General features: G+C 43.9%; 1 protein-coding gene across 1 annotated transcript; it reads left to right on the top strand.

Moving 5' to 3' along the window:
• The first annotated feature begins 3,950 nt into the window (after positions 1-3,950).
• On the top strand, positions 3,951-19,208 carry POLB (DNA polymerase beta). Its single transcript, XM_074928745.1, has 14 exons — positions 3,951-4,063; positions 4,143-4,200; positions 4,305-4,371; positions 4,873-4,947; positions 5,457-5,515; positions 6,975-7,024; positions 7,459-7,510; positions 9,018-9,072; positions 9,156-9,228; positions 9,708-9,778; positions 10,504-10,590; positions 12,586-12,650; positions 13,169-13,308; positions 13,947-19,208. The coding sequence occupies exons 1-14, from the start codon at positions 4,003-4,005 to the stop codon at positions 14,039-14,041; spliced, it is 1,008 nt and encodes a 335-aa protein (XP_074784846.1). The 5' UTR covers positions 3,951-4,002; the 3' UTR covers positions 14,042-19,208.
• Positions 19,209-19,447: the final 239 nt, after the last annotated feature.

Raw genomic sequence — 19,447 nt, 5'->3', positions numbered from 1 at the left:
TGAGAGGACACAATTTTATTATTATTTGTGGGGGGCCGTTTCTGTGGGGAGCCTGGGGGGGGGGGGGGCAGTATTTGTGGGGTCAGCATTTCCAGGGTATTTTGGGGCAGGAGTGGTGTGGAGAAAGAGCGCCAAGGAAGCGATGGAGAGCAGGGCAGGGGGATCAGCAAAGAGAGGAGGCAGCACAGAGGCATCTAGAAGAGAGGTGAGCGACAGGGAGGCAGACAGCAGGGGACGACTGCGGAAGAGCGAGAGAGGCAGTAGGATGCTGGCCTGGAACCAACAAGAGCAACAGAGAGAAGGGCAGAGAGGTGGAGCACGAGAAAAGACAGGAAGAGAGAACAAGAGAGAGAACTGAAGCAATCAATAGATTCAATTCTTCAAAGAGCACATCAAGGCCTGAATAAATTGGGTGCCAAAAAGCTGCCGGAGGCCAAAAAGGGAGGCTGGAAGGGAAATAGAGGCCAGAAAAATGTGGTAGCCAAAAAGGGGTGGGAGGCTGTCCTGGTTCAGCTAGGATAGGGTTAAGTTTCCCCAGCAGAGAGAGGGGGGTAGGGGATCTCCAGTTGGGTTATTCATACCATGCTGACAGTCAGGTCCAGGGGCAGGAAACTTTGATTTTACTTTCTCTTTGGCTTTTTGGTGGTGGGACCCACGCGTTGGCTTTGTTCCCTGACCATTTGCGGTATTTCTCTGTATATCTTCTGTCTTGTTCACTGTTATTGCTGTTTATTGTTGTTATCATTGCCACTGTTTTTGTTCAGATTGTTTTATCACACTGTTGTATTAAATTTATTCGTATTTTAACCCGGGTTTGTGCCTAACTTCCAGCCCGACCAGCTGAGGGTGGGGGAAGGGCAACAGCAACGTGCTCTCCGGTCCCGGCAGGGCTTAAACCAACACAGAGGCTGAAAAGAAGTGGGGGGCTGGAGGGCAGTAGAGGCCAGAAAAAAGCAGAGGCCAAAAATAGGTGGGAGGCTGAAACAGGGAGGGAGGCTGAAACAAACAGGGAAGGAGGCTGAACCAAACAGGTACAGAGGCTGACTGAAACAGGGACAGAGCATGAAACAGGCAGGGAGGCTGAAAGAAACAGTCTGGGAGGTTGGAACAGGCAACGAAGATGAAACAGGCATGGAGGCTCAAAGAGGGAGGGAGGCTGAAACACAGAGGGAAGCTGGGGGGAAGTAGAATCCAGGAAAAAGTGGAGGCCAAAACAGTGTGAAAGGAGCAAAAGGGGTGGGACGCCGCAGGAAAGTAGAGGCTACAGGCAAATATAGGCCTAGAAAACATGGATGCTGGAAGGGCATGCAAGTTCTGATGGGCATTAGAGTTTTTGAAAAGGGCTGGGAATCCAAAAAGAATCCATGGGGGAACTAGAGATGGAGAAATCACTAGAAAAGGAATGAGGAGTCCTGCAGGTGCATGGTGGAAGAGAAACAGGGTCAGGGAGCAAGACAGGAAGAGAGATAATGATGAGACTAGAAATACAGAGAGATATATATCAAATGTGGGGGGAAAGGAAGGTGGGAAGGAGGGAGAGCAAGAGACAGTCAAGAAGGCAGAGGGATTGAGGGGATGAGAGGGACAGAGGGAGAGGGATCGGGATGGGCTACAAGATGAAAGGGGAAAGGCCACAGAGCAGGAGAGAATGGCATAGGGAGCTGGGCACAGAGTTATAGTGGGAAAGACCACCACAGTGAGTGGTATGGAGCTCTACAGGCAAAATGTTCGTGTGAGAATGGAGGATAGACAGAAGCAGAAAAAAGGGACAGGCAGTGGGAGGAAGGTGCTGCCCAGATTGCCTTGTTTTTCTTCTTCATTCCCTTTCTCCGGACTCTCCAGCTTCAGCTGCGGCAGCTCCTGTTCACAGAGAGAAAACATCCCAGGGGCCTGTCCCTTTTCACCTCTATGCTGTGAGGAGCACAAGGCCAGGCAGAGACACCCCACACAGTTCTGAAGTGGATCCAGTCAGCAGCATCCCCAGGGAAGGAACAGGCAAGCATGGCCCCAGTGAGGCCTCTGGGAGAAGGAAAGATGAAGGTGTCACGTCCCGCTCAGATAAGGGGGAGAAGTGACTCAGATTTGCAAATCCCCAATTGGAGTGGACAACAAGTCTCCAAGCATTTATTAACTACCTACAATGTACTAATTGAACCCATGATAATTGGCCAAGTACGGAGCAAGTTGTGGCGAGCAATATAATATGCCTTGCATTTCTTAATGGAAAAAGGAAAAGAGGGAGATAGAGGGAATGGGGGAATACAGATCACCGGTCTGGGTTCCTGCGCTGACCCTGCCGGCGAGGGTTCCAGGAGGCGGCTGTCTTTTTCGCTGGCATCCGTCTTCTTCGCTTCACTGCTCTCTCCAGACGGCCGGGGGGGCAGGGAGAGGGGCAGTGAGCCCTTTCTTCTCCCCTTTGATTTATACCCACTTTCCTTAGGTCCATACCCTACATCGACCCACAGAGCTACGTATACCCATGTACGGGGAGGGGTAAGGTGTTTCATGGGATGATGTAATTAGCATGATCATGACAGCCCTCGTTAGCATATTGAGGGGTGTTAACTTTAATATGCATTTCGTGGATAATGAAGCAAAGTTCATTCACCAGACACATGGCCCTTGAAATTTCTCCAGGTGCCCCAGGGCAGAGCCGTCCTGTCTCCACAGGGCTCTCTCCCCCAGCTACATCGAGCAGCGTTATCAGCTTCGGCCTCCACAGAATGCACCCTGTGACTCAAGAGTTTTCTCTTCTGAGTGTTTGAAGCATTTCTTCAATCAGCTCAACTGTTGCTTTCCCAGGTTGTTTGTCTTAATTTCTCACGGGCCTGGTTTCTCATCTCTCACAGAAGGGACTGCCATTATTACCACAGACTGCCACTGGCCAGAGCCCTCCTTCCACAGGGGCTCCTGCAGAGGCGCCAAGGGCCAGCTTGCTGCCATCCCCACAGGCCTTGGGGGTGACCTGGAACTATGGGACAGGCTTCAGTGGAGGTGCAAGAGCTGGGGCCAGGGCACGGTGCAGGTGAGGCCAGAACCAGCTCAAGGGGAGCTCTGGCAAGCTGGGGAGGCACCCAGCACCAACCCCCAGGGGACACCCATCTTCTTCCCCTCTGCCTTTGTCCCAGCTCTCAGGTAACTGCCTGGGGCTCCCCTGGACCGGATCACCTCCGGCAGAGCGGAGGCGTGACACAGCAGGCGGTGTGAAGCTTCCTGCCTGCCCCACCACTGCCGTGTGGCCAGTGGGCAGGAAGGGCCCCCACACCTGCCAAAGGGGCTGGCTGGTCTCACCGGCACCCTCGGCCCTTGCCCACCACCAGGAATCACACCCAGCAAGCCTCACGCTGCGGCAGCAAGAAGGCGGCTCTGGCGGTGCCGCACACCTGTGCGGGGCTGGCGCTGCAGTCCTGCCCTTTGCACGCCGAGGGCCCGCCGGCAGCGTGACGTGGGGTGGCGGCAGCATTTCCTTACCAGGAGGGGGCACCGAGCGTGGCCGCACCCCCCAAGGGCATCGGAGCATTGCATTGACGTTACTGGCGGGTGGCAGCGTGGGGCACGGGGGCACCTCTGTGTCGCCCACCGCAGCACCGTGTGGCGTTTGCCAGGCAGCAGCGGTGAGCGCGGGCGGCCGAGCGGCAGTGCTGCTCCTCGGCTGCCGGGCGGCGCGGCGCGGCGCACACGCTCTCGAGGAACGGGCACGACGCTTGTTGGGGAGCAGCTGGAAGCCCCCAGGAACCCACGTGAAAGCGGCAACAAAACCATCCCTTGCGCTGCGTCACAGGGACCACAGCGTCAGCCACGCTCGCCCCTACCAACGCAAACCGAGGCGCCGCCGCGCATGCGCAGTGCCAGGGCTGCCTCTTCCTGATGACGCCGCGCATGCGTGTTTTCGGCGCCGCGCATGCGTGCTGCAGGTGCTGGCCGCGATCTGTGACGTCACTACCGGAAGAATTTCGCTTCCATCTCCGAGCCGGGCTCCACCGCGGTGCCGGTGCCGCGGCCATGAGCAAGCGGAAGGCTCCGCAGGAGAGCCCCAACGAGGGCATCACCGACTTTCTTACCGGTAGGTCTGTTTGTCTCTGTGTCTGTGCGGTGGGTGGGGCCGGATTGGCCCGGCCGCCCTCACCGGGCCCTCCCCGCAGAACTAGCCAACTACGAGCGCAACGTGAACCGGGCCATCCACAAGTACAACGCGTACAGGTACCGCCTTCCCTTTCCCCGCCGGCGCCCCCGTCTAAGGGCCCATCCCGCCGCCGGGCGACCAGCGCCTTCCGCCGCTGGGCGCTGATCGCGCTGTTCCGCAGGAAGGCGGCCTCGGTGATTTCCCGGTACCCTAGCAAGATACGGAGCGGAGCTGAAGCCAAGAAGCTGGTAGGTGCCGGTGTTGCCGGTGGGAGGGCTGGGGGATAGCGGGAGCGCCGTGGGGGGTTCCCAGGCAGCACGGGGCTGAGCGTGCCTGTCCTAGATCCTCTGAGGGATGGGGATGCCGTGTGTCTGCTCGTGGGGTTTCATAGCTCGACCTGGGGACTCCAGCTGTAAAAGGATTCTGTTTTGGCAGGTTTCACCTTTGCTCTGGTGCTGCTTCCCTAAATTCGGAGAACGTGAGCAGTAATAAGGCCTTGTTCAAAATTATTGTTTTGGGGGAACTTTTAATACAGCCCTTGAATTACAGTGTTTATGCTGCTTGTGTTGTACCATTGAATTCTTGCGCTCCCTTATGGTCCATTATTTTATCATGGTCTTGGTGATCTCACAGTTCTTTCATGACTCTTAACTTCTTAGACCTTTCTTTTTTTTTTTTCTAGATATAATGGCCTTAGATGATCTTGAAGTTAACTTGTTTTCTGTCCCTGTTCCCCCCCCAATATTTAGGATGGAGTAGGTGCTAAAATAGCTGAGAAGATAGATGAGTTCTTATCCACTGGGAAACTACGCAAACTGGAAAAGGTGGGTTTCGTCCCCTTGTGCTCTATTTCTCCATAGCTGATTTTGTTTATAACTTGGAGAGTAGCCTAATTGCTTTGTGCAATTTCCATTGTCGTTCCTGAACGGACTGATGTCAAGCTTAAAAATGGTGGAGACAGAGTCTATAGTGAGTAGAAAATAGGGAATGAGAAGCTCAGGCAAAACATCAAAACTGTCTGTGAAAAGATGTTAGGTTACAGGATCAGCACACGAACGTCTTCTGGGAGAGGTTGAATTCTGACTCTGGAAGGCAGCGGAGTTTTGTGTTTAACCATGCTGTTCACCTTAGCATGAGTAGTTATGTGGTTTTTCAGGCTTAGTACATATGGTATTATTGTAATACACGGTACTACGCTTGGTGCTGCCTTGTGCTGATTTACAGTGAGTCTCCGAAGCAGAGTCTGACTGAACTGCTTTATCTTCTCAAGATTTCTTTGTTTATGGCAAATGGAGTAAAGAAGGGCTTGGTTTGTGTTGGTTTGTTTTTGCAGATTCGACAAGATGATACGAGTGCATCTATCAATCTCTTGACACGGGTTACCGGCATTGGGTAAAGTGTGTTAGTTTGTTGGCTTTGGGGTTTTTTTCTTCAGTTTATTTGGTGGAGCTATGAACAAAATATGAGTGATTGCAAGTAATGAAGAGAATGAGTTTGAGCTGATGCTGTAGTGACCATACTGAGACACTGTAGTTGCGGTGGCACGACTGACTGAGAAGAAAGGGTACAGATAGAATTGTCAGTTACAGACTTTGTGGTAGAGGAGTGGAAGTGGGAAGCTCCTGTGTACAAACTGAGAGCAGAAGGAGAGGAGCTTGTCAAGAATGGAATTGTGAAAGACTGAGAAGAGTGAAAGTGAGAAGTCCCTTTGGGACTTTTGGTGGGAAGTTGGGCCCAGTGACAATGGTGCTCTGTCACGTGTTTGTAAAAGGAGAAGCAGAGCCCTGTAATGGGCAACAAAACCAAACAAAAATCCAAAAAATCACCAGGGCCCTTGTGAAACGTTTGAAACCCTTGAGGTTGAGGGTAGGGAATGTGATTTTTCTCAAGTAATTCTGAGGGAAAATGTGCTCAGAGTTTGAGGTTTTACTGGGATTTGAGAATGGTTTTGAGAAATCAGGGTGGGATGCAGAAGGAGAAGGTTGAATGCAGTCCTGTCTCAGGACAGTGGGAGTTGCTTGCCTTGGTCTGGAGTACAGCAAGAGATGCAGGGAAGGATAAGAAAGGAAGTAAATGGCAAGTCAAGATCTGGCAATTCTATTGTAATGTAAGAATTTTGTGAGGAAGTGGATTCAAAGTCTTTAAGGGTGGTGGAGTTGTAACCGTGAGATTCCAGAACAGATGGAGAGTAGCTCCCCAAGAAAGGACTGCCCTTCCAGGCTTATGGTTCTCAGCATTTTGAGATATTGGATAGGTATCTGGGCATAACATTACCTGCATGCCTGTCTCACAGTTGAAACAGTGTTCTTTCCCCAGTGAGTCACGTAGATTAATGAAAAACCCTTAAAGGGGAAAAAGGTTTGGCCATTCACTTGTCTGCTGTGCTTAAGGCAAACCCTCCAACAAAACTGGAGCTGCTGCTGCTTTACTGTACTGTAGGTTGCAGACTGGAGCCTCCTTGGGTTTTGTGAAGTGCAAGTCTAAAGACACTTTTGTGTTGCTGTTGCCTTAACCCAGTTCTGAGACTGCTTGTGGTTAAAGTAGTTCTTATCACACATTCAGTATTATTGTCTAAATCAATACTACCTATTTGATGAGATTTTATTTTTTATGATTATATATTTCTGTATAGTTATATCAACGCTAAAAAATGTTCAAGCCAAGCCTTGGATAGCCATCTCTGCCAATTGAAAGTACAAACTGAAAATGTGTATGCTGAAAAGAGGATAAGCATCAGAAGTGACTTCAGTCCTGGCCTTGAAGAACCTAGGCGCTTGTAGTGAATTCTAATGTCCTTTTCAGCGTTGTAAGATTCTTGCTGTTCCTGATAGCTTGCCTTATCTCTTTGCAGTCCTGCTGCTGCTAGGAAGTTTGTCGAGGAAGGAATTAAGACTTTAGAAGGTAAGTGTAGCTTTGGATCCTCGGGTCATGCTCCAATAATGCTTTTTTTTTTGTCAAGCTGCCTCTTCTACAGTGGTACTGTGATAGCAGATATGCCCTATGCTTTAAGGAAAGCATATAAGATGCTAAAGTTAGTGCGTAGGCTAAAGGCGTTACATACGTATCCAAAGTCAGGTGCTTACAGATTACATGGAAAATAACAGGGATTTTGGCTTTGAAGTGAATGGTCTGTTGAAGTCTTTATCAGGAAGTGCTCTATGCCTTTGTACTTGTCCTATCAGCTGTTGAGTAGTCACGTTGAAATCTCTTCCTTTGTGTTTGAGGTTGCTGTTTTCTTGGTACATATTCTTTGTGTGCATCATCTTTGTATTGGTGGAAACTTACTGTGAGAATTTTAGGCCTCGAGTAACTTTTTTTTTCTTTACTTCTTCTAGATCTAAGAAAAAATGAGCACAAGTTGACCCATCACCAGCAAATTGGGTTAAAGTAAGCTTTCTTGGGTGCAAGTGCATGAATTTCTAATAACTCCTTCAGACACCAGGATGTAATGTAAGGATACACAGGTCAAGTAAGGTCCTGTTCTCTCTGCATGCTCTACGTGCTTTTCAGCAGTTATCAGAGCTTTTGCTTCATTGAGGTTGAAATTGAGTAGGCTTAGGCTCCATCCAGAAGGAAATTAATTTCAAATTACTCTTTCAGTTAGCTCGTGGAGCATCACTTATCAAGGTTGCAGTGATGTTTCTTGGGAATCTACATAAAAGTTGCCCAGGCTATTTTTTGTTATGTGCTGTGAGCAAGGTAAGACATTTGTACGTCTGACCTTGAGAATGCCATGCAGAATGTGTGTCTCTCCCTCAGTATTTACCATCTTGAATGCTATTGGCTGAGTGGCCGTTCCAGTGTGCTAGTTCTGGGCAAACTATAACCGGGTTTTCAAGAAGCTGCAGATGAACCAAATAAAGTCCTATAAATGAATTGGTTCTGTGTGGGGCCAGTAACAGTGTTTCCACATCAGCGGCGGGGATGTGGAAATACACGATCTGGACAAACTGCTTGCTGACGAGTGAGAAGGGTTACATGGTGATTGTCGCCTTCCCGCTGCACATCTGAGCCATGTATCCACTGTGCATCCCTGCCTTTGTATGTGCGAGCATTCAAGAGAAAACCTTTTGCTGTTAAGTGAGCGTAAGAAAACTCAGCTGACCTGTTTGTGTTGCTAGCGCGCACGTTGCCCTTGAGTCTGCTTCCAGCTTTGTGCTCAGATGTTTCAGAACCTCCAGTAAGTGCTGAGCTGAAGGAATGGTTTCAGTGCTCTATGGTGGTCTTTTTGTCCCTAGTTCCAGAAGCTCTGTCTGCAGAGCTTGGGATTGGGGTGGTTGGGCAGTGGGTGTCTGGGAATGTGTGGCTCGGGGGCTGCCAGTGTCTGCTGGCAATGGTTCTGGTGCTGGAGGGGTGATAAATGTGCCCGCTGGTCAGGTGCATCATCGTTTCACCTGACCTCTTTTTCTCCACAGTCAAGCAATGTGCCGCCAGTCTGTCTTTTACAGCTCTCTGAAAAGATATTAGGAGCTGTATTTGACTTGTGAGCTTCCATTAGCTCTTTCCAGCATAGATCACATCTGATCATGGGTGAGGGACCTGTTCCTCCTGTTTGCTGGACTGAGTTTTGTGAGGAACCTTTTGTGTTTTCAGAGGGCTGTGTAAACATTAACCAAATGGTTATATGGTAATATTACTCCCACCTTGTGGCAGCTCTTCATACACAGTGGAAATGGTATGCAACGAAACCATCTTCTAAACATTGTCAAACTTGCAGTTGTGAGTTTTTACTATTGCTTGGCAGACGTTTTCTAAGACATTTGGTGAGAACAGGGAGCTTTTTGTGATGTGACAGTAACGTAAGTTGTATTCTTTCCTCTGGTACACGTTTAATTGACTAAAATATTAAGATGCTACCCTTGCCACTCTTTCACTTTTATTTTTATATATGCAGATATTTTGAGGATTTTGAGAAGAGAATCCCAAGGGAAGAAATGCTGCAAATGCAGGTAAGAATCTATTTAGAGAGGATGTGAGGCACTGATGGCCAATGAGGCATGCCTCTAAACATGCATCTTTCCTTTTTACATAGGAAATTGTGCTGGAAGAGGTAAAGAAGCTGGACCCAAACTATATTGCTACAGTTTGTGGCAGTTTTAGACGAGGTTGGTACTCTGTGATCTTGTTGTGTTTATTTTGGGCTGATAAGCAAGACTTGTTATTACAGATATTGTTTCTCTAGAGAAGAAGTCTACGCCAGAACCTGGCTTTTTCCTGTGAGTATTGTCTTGACTGGTTAGTTCAGTGATGAAACTCCTGCGTAAATCCTTGCTTCTCCACCCTGCTCCCACAAAGAGTAGTATATTGTAATGTGTGAGTTGTTTGCTTTGTTTTTACGTTAATGTTTGTGCTTCGTTGCCGTACAGTATAGCAAGAAATTCATGAAATTCTGCAATATGCAGGGATATAAACTTTTTCATGGAAGAACAAGGTTCTCTTTAAGATAGTTTTTTTTCAAATACCTTGAATAGTGACTATTTTCTACCAGACAAACATTTATAGGAACAGGTTAGATGGTATTTCACCAATGTTAGTATACTTTGTCATATGCAGAGGGTTTTTTCTTTGCTTCTTACTTGCCTAGGCGCAGAGTCGAGTGGCGATATGGATGTTCTCCTAACCCATCCGAGTTTCACATCTGAGTCATCCAAACAGGTGTGTTTCTCTGCTACTATGGGTGGGTACCATGCATTGCTTCCACGAGGATATGTTTAAATTCTGAAGATACGTAGTCTCGGACTTGCGTTGCAGCTTCTTGCATCTTTTTATTACTGTAATAGTAAACTCTTCTATTGGATCACCATGTTTATTTTGAGGAGCTATCATCACTTTTGAGGTCCATCTATTATGTTGCATTCTTCTTGCAGACCTATTTGATACGTTCACTCTTATCCTTCTGTCCCTCCTCTTCACGTGCGTGCTTCCCCCACCCTCTCGTATTCATGTGCTTTTACAATGTAGAACTGTAATAGCTAGCTGCGTAAAGCAGGGATTAAAGGTAGAGTAAGTATCTCTTTATGTAGCTGTAATCTTTTGGACGAGAAGCAGATGTCCTCCTGCCCTTACAATCTTTTGGGACTAACTGGAGAAGTCGTAATGGCAGTTTCTATTTCTTGTGTTGCTTCTATAGATTAATTGCTTAAAAGTTGAAAACTCAAGCCAAGAAATGAGTTTTGTCACTCTGACATGGGGATTTTGGTGGAAATTTTTTTTTACATTGTACAACTATAATTTTATTATCTTTTTTCCCCTCTGGTTCAGATGTAATGTACGTATAATTATAATGATGTCCCGTACTTATGTGGGCCATTGTTTGGAAAATGGGTAAGATATTCTTGTTATATGTGAAATAATTTCTTCTATGTTGTCACTGTTCCTAGTCAAAACTTCTGCATCAAGTTGTAGAACAACTGGAAAAAGTCCACTTTGTCACAGATATGCTGTCTAAAGGTGACACCAAATTCATGGTAAGGCTGCTTTGGTGGTGAGGGATGTTGATGAGGATTACCTTTCCTGACAGAAGCTAGAATGTATACAAGATAGGTTGTTTGGACTGCTGGAGTTGTGATCTTCTTAAATGTGGGGGGTTTTTTATTTCCCCCCTTCCCCCCATTAAAAACTTTCTGTAGTTGACTCTTAGTGAATCTCTCACGTATTAGAAAATATTTAGATTAGTGCTGAACCCCACTGACATAAACTTCATCACACAGTGCCAATTGGATGTCTGTTGAGCTTGATGTTTTCCCAGAACCTTAGCACCACCTCACTACTTCAGTTGCACCACTGACCACTTTTGTAACTCTGTCCTCAAGATCTTGGAAACATATCTTTGATTTTGGGCCTATGCTTACCTTGTTTTGTCTAATATGTAATATACTTTTTGTCTCCTTTTTTTGTCAATTTGTTGCAGAGCAGATCTAACAGATAAGCTGCTAGATTAGGCTTGTAATAGGGAATATGTGAGATACCTGAAGAAATTAATGAATTGCAGGAACGTTCATTTTGTTAGGTCCCCTGCTCACAGGAGAACTTTTTCTTAAACGTGTGGATTGGGCGTTACCTTGCTTCACTTAGATTTCTTTACAGGCCTCGGGCATCCTGGTGTTACAGGCTGGTTAAAAGTTAATTGTAACAGAAGTTTAGAAACATAAGCAATACTGAGTGAAAATGAGGACTGGTTAGTTCTTGTCGGTCACTCCAACTGTCTTTATGGAATTCCTTGGAAGCTCGGAGGTCCTGCGCAAGGGTTCACCAAAGGTCCATGACGTCTGAATTTCTATTCAAGAATCGAGATACTGTTATATTCAGCTAATCTTTTGGAAGGCATAAATACTTGAATATATAATACTGCAGTTAAAGATGCTTGCTTTCTCAAGATGAAAGGGGGCTGTTGGAGCACTTCCAACTTTTGTTGGTTTGGTTTTGCTTAAAATAAGCGCTAAAAGAACTCTCAGAATTTGTCTTCAGTTTGGTTTGTGTTGCATTCTGAGACAGAATGAAACTTGATGGCGGTTTTTTGGCTTTATCTTTAGGAGGAATGAGAAAGTCACTCTCATTCTTGCCAAATGGTTTAAGTGCAAATACCGTATGGTTTGAAAGCCAATTGTAGATCTGTGAGCCAAAAGCAGAGACGCTGCATTCCCAGTTTGCGCTCACAGTTCGACAAGCTCATTTTAGTTTGATCGTTTGCTCTGTGTAATCCTGTCGGTCTTAAATAGTTGTGGAATAGCTTCTGTCTTCAAAGTGAAAATTAAGGAAGTAATGTAAAAAGTGAAATACGACTGAAGCTGAGAATCTGGGAAAAGCAAGTCTAAGTCAGGAGATGGACAACATAACTTTATAAGTGTAAGAAACGTTAAGCTTTCAAAACAATGCTAATAATAGAAGGAGAAGTCTCAGCATGAAGCTGCAGTTGGTGAAATGGTTTAGTATATAAACATTTCTCATCATTCCTTGCAGTTCATATCCCTCCCCCTTACTGCATTGTCATTTAAGGACATAGACTAGGGAAAAAAGGAAAAGGCTGGTAGAGGAATTGCATGAAGATTACGAAATAGAAATTAAGATTGACAGAGGATTTCTCAAGAAAAAAACTTTTTAAAATTTCTATTAGCTTGAGCTTTGTCTGCATTTTCCATAACCTGCTGATGTTTATACATATTGAAGAGCCTGATAATAAGGGCAGAGGAGTGGGAAATGAGAAGTCCTGTGATCCTTCCTGCTGTAATTACATGCTACATTGAGCTAGTATAAAATGTATATGCTACATCTTAGCAGTGTAAAATAGTGATTTACAGTATTATGACATCCATCTGCTCTAGTGAAATACTTGATCAGTTCAGAAGGAATTTAACTTTGCTCTCCGGGATGACTGAGGATTGTGTAGGGGTGGGGAGGTAAACGTTGATCTCAAATCTGTTTAATTTAATTTTGAATTTCTTGCTTTCCTTACCTCCTCACAGGGTGTCTGTCAGCTGCCAAATAAAGAAGATGGAACAGCCTATCCGCATAGGAGAATTGATATCCGGTACATGCACCCAACATCTCCCCCCCTTACTTTAGCTCTCTGCTACGTTGTGGGCATTTGCATCGCATTCTGCATTCAGATCTCTACTTCCACGTTCAGAACATGGCATTTGCTAGGTTTCTAATTCCTTTGCAGTATGAAAGCCACTGTACAACTGCCAGTATCTACAAGAGGTTATTAGTGAGAATGCTGTATTTTAAATCATGACTTTGTATCTGCTTTCAGAATCACGACCCACTTTATCGTACTGCTTTAACTCTTGGCAGGAGTGTGAGCACCGTAGTTGTGTAGTGACTGAACAGCAGTAACTTCTGGGTCAGGGTAGATGTGCTGAACCTTTCTTTGATATGCAATTCATTTCATTCTTGCATCTCTGGCTTGTGGGAAAATCCAATGTGCAGAGGTGCGGAATGTGTGCGCCTAGAACAGTATCTGAATGGTGGAATTACAGATGGCTTGTAACTTTATTTGTTACATCCTTGTGCTAAATCTGTACTTTTCTTCCACTTTTATTCTAGGCTTATCCCCAAAGATCAGTATTACTGTGGTGTGCTGTATTTCACAGGAAGTGATATATTCAATAAGAACATGAGAACACATGCTTTGGAAATGGGCTTCACAATCAATGAGTATACAATCCGTCCCTTGGGTATCACTGGTCAGTCTGGGCCTTTGCACAGAGTATTCTTTCTAGTTAAATGTTACATGTTTTGTGTGATCTTCTCCTCCTTAAATTAGTTTCTTGGTGTACCGGAAATACTTCTGATAAATACTGTGGTTGATAAAATTTTTTTGTGTCCTTTTTTGTTTTAGACACCATTATATCAGGAAGAGGCAGCCTACTTATGTATAGGCAGCAGTGTGGCACAAAGTTACCTCTTTGGGCCGCCTAATCTACTTTAAAGTCTTACTGACCTAAAGATTGTTTTCTCGGTGTCGTGCACGGCATATATGTGGTTTCCCACTCTTTTAACAAAATGTGTCATGTCCTTCATTTGTTCTGTTTTGGAGGGAGGCTGACTATATATATATATATATATATTTATGCATACCTATATATGACTATAAATATATCCAACTGTATAACCACTTGGGCCTAAAGTTAATTAATTACCTTATTTCCTTTGATGCTAATGAGAATCAGTACCTAAACACTGTATGAAAAGGTCTGTGGGGGGTGTTTTGTCTTGGTTTGTTTTACTTACATCAGTTTTGTCATAATCTTGCAATGCGTTTGGCATGTCAGGGTTGTACAGACCTTCCACCTTTCAAATGGCATCTATAATTTGCTTGCAGGAGTTGCTGGGGAGGCCTTACCAGTAGAATGTGAAAAGGACATCTTTGACTATATCCAGTGGAAATACCGAGAGCCGAAGGATCGGAGTGAATAACTGCTTGTCTAGGTTTGTAACCTAGAGAGATGTTTTCATAGCTTCTTATAAACATACAAAGTGCATATTCTTTCTTTGGATGTTATTGCAAGAAGCATACATTACTGATTGTTAAAGCAAGTCCATGGGACTAGCGCAGAATGTATAGTGAAGATGTAGTCATGTAAGATCTCGTTTTGGTATCTCTCTCCCCTCCCCCTTCCTTAAAGCTGATTAAAACACTGTTTTTAACTGAATGGGCTGCAATACGAGAAAAACCTGTGGGGAAGGTGGTTTGACAGTCAGACCCCTTAGAGAATGCATATTGTCTTTGCTTTGGGATTTAGTAAAAAAGCTATCAGACAATAAATCACAGGTTTCTGTTTAACCCCTGAGGAGTAGAAAGTTCTGACATGAAGTCAAAATGTTTCACCTTATTAAATTTCTTGTGGCTTGGTTTGAAGGTGGTGGCTGTCAATCAAAATTAATGCTGTTTTTTTCGGTGTCACTGGAAAGTCTTACAAAACAATATTAGCCCTTTATAAAAGGCTGTGTACTTTGATTTGATAATACCTGTGGTGATCAAGCTATTAGGTTTTTTCCTAATAATTTTAGTAGCCCATAGTCACTGCAAATTATCTCATTAAATAATATGTATGATTTTTAATTTTTTTTAAATGCAGCTTGAGTAATTATGTCCGTAGAGTATCTTGGAATGCTTGAATTAATGTTTTGCTAATAAAAGCTGCTGACATCAATTGTTTGAGTATTTACAGCATCAGTGTGTAGCAGCAGACGCTTCATAAACAGGGATAGATCAGATTTGGCCGTGGCAGTGAATTAGTACTGGCACTGTGCAGTTAAGAAAAAATAGTTCTGAAACTTCAGTATGAGACCACTTTGTTTCATATATATTGGGAGACTAGAAGAATTGTATTAGGAGAGCATTATTCTTATGGTACTGAAGTCCCATAGTTATTATAAGACTACTCTTGTGGCACTTAGATCTCAGACTCTGTATGTTTATATCTCTCTCTTCAAAAGTATAATTGAAGGGGGGGGGGGGGGGGGGCATGTGGGTTAAAAAGCACCTAAAAGTCTATTTCCCACCCTCACAGAGTAGATGAAAGTGTAAAAAACTTTTAATACTTGTTACACAAAACAATGTATTATGATTCCCCACTAGCCTGCAAACATGTTGAAGCAGGTTTTTCAGAACATGTAAATCAAAAAAAAAAAGACAGCCCATGTGCTTAGTTGCATAGCAAACTGCTCTGGTATTTTTTTTGCTTTAAAATATATCATTGGAACACCTAAGACTAGTGAGAAATGTGAAAGGCAGAGATGTGTTAAATTCCAGTGCTGAGGTTGCAGCTCAGCACAGAGTACAGAATGCAAAGTCGCCATTGCTGGTGCTAATGTAATACTATGCTTTTATGTGACTGTAGATGAATGAGTGTGACAGACAAGCCAGACATAACTTAATGATTTTCCATAGGATTTAAAGTTCAGAATTGGACAAGGATGTTATATTCAAGCTCTGCAATAACTGGAGCAAATGGGAAAAGGAAACGGGGTACATGACATTCTTTTGAGCTCTTAAATAAACTAATCTTCTCTTAACTTGCTTAGGGAGAAGTGAGCGGAATCTCCTAGCACTGGGTCAGCCTATGGGATGCACTTGCTTATCGTTCAGGGTTATGGACTGAAATAAATGTGTTTAGGTGCTTATGCGTTGTAGGCTGCTGTTTCCTTGGTCACTGATGTTAGCTCGTGGAAGAGGAGACCCGAGTTTGTGACACAGTACACAAGTAACTCTAGATTTGAATGCATGTCCCTTTATACTGCTTTGCATTACTAATATCTCTTAGTCTTTGGCAGGCGCTCAGGTGCGATAATTGTGCCGCTGTACTGACTAGTGTTTGATAAAACTAACTGAAGCCACAGTCACAGTGCTCAAAAAGTTCTGGATGTTGTCCAGAAGACAGTGTCACTGAGAACTAACTTGCAGATTCTGGTCTGGAAATGATGCGCACAGTAAAGCCCAGAAGCGCAGCCTGAGGTGCAGTGGCAGCTTTCTCCCTCTCGACCTACAAGCAGCATGTGATCCGCCCTTCTGTCCTTTCTTCAGCCACTCTATCTTGTCCACAGATTCCTCCTAGCTGCTCTCTCTGTGGCAGATCAATGTTCAGCATGCCCTGGCCATGGACTAGTGATCTTTTTTCCCAGCCTCATTCTGGCTTTCTCCTTTTATTCAGCCCTGCATGTCCTCCTGAAATGATTTAAGAGGTCCAGAGCAAATCCTAAGGTTTCTGTGTTTTCCTGCGTAAGGAATGCAGAACATTACACCATCGTACATGCTGAAGTGTGGTTTCTTTTAGACCAGAGCCCTCCCTTGCCGATTCTGAACAAATTTGTGTCTCCTTTGTGGATGTTTCTTACCTGGAAAGTAACACTTGTTTACTGCCTAAGTATTTATTACAGGTTTGGTGAAGTATGCAGAGATTTTGTAGATGCGGAAATTCTTGATGTACATAAAAGGGTTTTTTTTCTGCCTCGTCCGCACTGTTGTACAGTGTTTTACAGCTCTGCTGTAGAGGCTGCTGTTTTAAAAGCAATGTGCTTTTACTAAATAATGTATCTACTGATGTCTTCCCTATAGAGTTTGTCCAAATGAAACTGGCTGAAAAATCTGCTGTTGTGGCTTTTAAAATCACAAGGATGTGTGCTTGTGTAGAGATTGTTCTTATGCAGTTGCCTCTGTCTTTGCTCTTTGTGTCTTTGATTGTCCAGTTGCACATTCTGGAGAGCTTCTTGGAAAAGTCCTCCAGAATAGTTTTTCTATGTATCCATTTCTCCGGTTGGGAAAGCAGGCGCGTGAGTGCTTGCAGTTCATATTTTATGTGCGTAGCTCTTAGTATAATGGATTTTATGAATGGTATGGCAACGAGGTTGACTGCAATTGTCAGGCGCTCCCGAGAGCTTTGTATTGCCCAAAGATGGCAATAGCAGAAAGCGGCCTGTTTCTTTTCATCTAAGAACATCGCTATGCACATTAACTAGATTACTGTTATAAGAATTGTGCAGTTATCCCATTCCTCATAACTGAGTCTAAAACAAAAGAATGTTGTCATTGCATGTGACACAAGGTGGAGGTTATGTTTGTAGATGTAGGCTCTTGCCAGGATGCACCTTGGTTTTACTTAAAAAGTAAAGGAAATGCTGATACGGAACAGCACTGTGGGTGTACCTCTGATACTAATTCAGTGTCAGGGGAGGTAGCTGAGAGCAAATAGCCATGTGTGTCAGAGATGCTGTGGAAGGCAGAGGAGAAATGGCACTGAGTTTCCCTAGAGAGTAGAGAAAGGGGATGAGAATTCTAATGAGAGACTGTGCAGTCTCTGAATAGTATTGCTACTTCATCTTGTGGTGCATTTGTCCTGATACTTCTGAGAGAAAAATCGACCTATCTTTCTACTGATATTATTAAACATTCAGAGATTTATACCCACATATTTTTCAAGACAGAAAGATCCATTCTTCATGAAGGTCATAGACCCTATTTTTTATGTAAATGTTACTCTTTTTTTTTTTTCCCTTTTGACATCAAGCCTTGATCCAAAAATGTCGAGTGATGAAGAATAAGCAAAGTCTCTGGGTTTTAGTGGTTTTTTGAAAAATGAAAATAACCAAAAAAACCCAACCACCCAAATTAAATAACATATAAAATTGTCTGATGTAGGCTTTTAACAGACAGCTGTTTAATCTAGCAACAAAAACTCTGCCTCTGAAGAGACTACACCTCCTTGCTTGGTTAATCAGCCTTCTGGTAAAGAGATTGAAATTTTGAACTGATGTAGGCATTTGCCTGCTCAGAACTGCATATTAGTCTGCTAGATCTTTCTTCTGATTTGTTTCTAGTTCTTTGTATCTTACGTATGTGTAGACACCAGAATGAAAAAGCTGGCAACGTCCTGGAGTACTCCTCAAGAATACCATTTTCAACTGCTGTCTGTATCTATCAGTTTCAGTGTTCTATATTTTGTTCAATTTGCCGTTATCCAGAAGACAGGTCTGATTGATTAATGCATTTCTACCACTCCTATAGAGTCAATCTGCCCTTTTTTGTATGCAAACCTGTGTCAGCTCTGATTTTTATAGCTCGTCTTCAATCATTGTGAAAGGTAATAACTATTTTGGATGTGAGAGGAGGTCCCATCAAAATTGCATCACTAGTTGTATCTGGGACAGGGATTCTGTTGGTTAACTTAACTAGTTTTAAGTAGTAAACTACTAACTTCAACATATTATAGAGCATCAGCATGGAATATATTGCTGCTAATGTATTTGAATACCTCATAGGAATATAAGGCAAATGTATTACAGGATTGCAACCTTGAAAAGGCAAGACTATTTTATACATGGTCAAATTGGCTGTTGCTAATTATATAACACTTTTCCTGATTTGTTAATGATTAGCTCTTCTATCAGGCTTTATGGGGGCAGAGGGGAGTTTGCATCTATATTGTCAGACTACTTAACCTGACTTGAATTGTAAAACAAAGATAAAACAAAGATGGATGTAATACTGGTTCTTATTTTTATCTGCCTACAGAACAGCTACATTTTTACTTATATAATTACTGTTGATCAGTCTTAGTAATAGAGATTATAGCTTATACCTTTATTTTATTCTGGTTTTCCTATTGGGAGTTCAATTCTTTTCTGGCAATGTTCCCCAACCCTAATGCACGCAGTGGTATGTAAGGTGACTAGAAGTTTATTTGTTACTATGTGAAGTCTTCTGATGCCTCATAGTGAACATACATATAGCTGATGTCTTCAATGTTTTCATATATATAGCTGATGTCTTCAATGTTTTCATATATATAGCTGATGTCTTTAATGTTTTCTTCAGTAATCAGTGGGAATAAAGAGAGAATTCCATCATCGATGTGTAATCCTGTTTGGGGTTTCTTAGCTGTAATTTTAAGAACATCAAAAAACAGTAACACAAGCTTAACCATGCTCGCAAATGTTTCATAGGCAGCACACAGCATTGTCCTGATGCATTCTCTGTGATCCTCAACAGGTAGCCCAGAAGACTACTTTGTCTTGGGACTTGAAGAAGAATTTGCTGGACTTGCAGTTACTCTTTAACAATGCATTCTCCTAGGTGGAAGTAAAATGGCTTGTTTGTTTTCCTTGAACTATATAAATAGACAATGTGTCTTTCCCACACCACCACCACCACCCCCCGGCCCCTGTTAACTGGCCCTTAGTCTGTTAATCTGGGCTGCTTTGTGTTACAGTTCTTTCTCCCCTCCTCCTGCAGACCTGCACTGCAAACTGTCTGGTAATCACAAGAGGCAACAGCTGCAGACCTTGTGCTTGTCATGGGGAATCCGTGTAAATGGACATGTACTA

Source organism: Athene noctua, chromosome 28 (genome assembly GCF_965140245.1).
Source record: "Athene noctua chromosome 28, bAthNoc1.hap1.1, whole genome shotgun sequence".
Classification (NCBI taxonomy): domain Eukaryota; kingdom Metazoa; phylum Chordata; class Aves; order Strigiformes; family Strigidae; genus Athene; species Athene noctua.
Note: the sequence above shows the minus strand (reverse complement) of the source record. Positions and strands in the feature narration are given on the sequence as shown.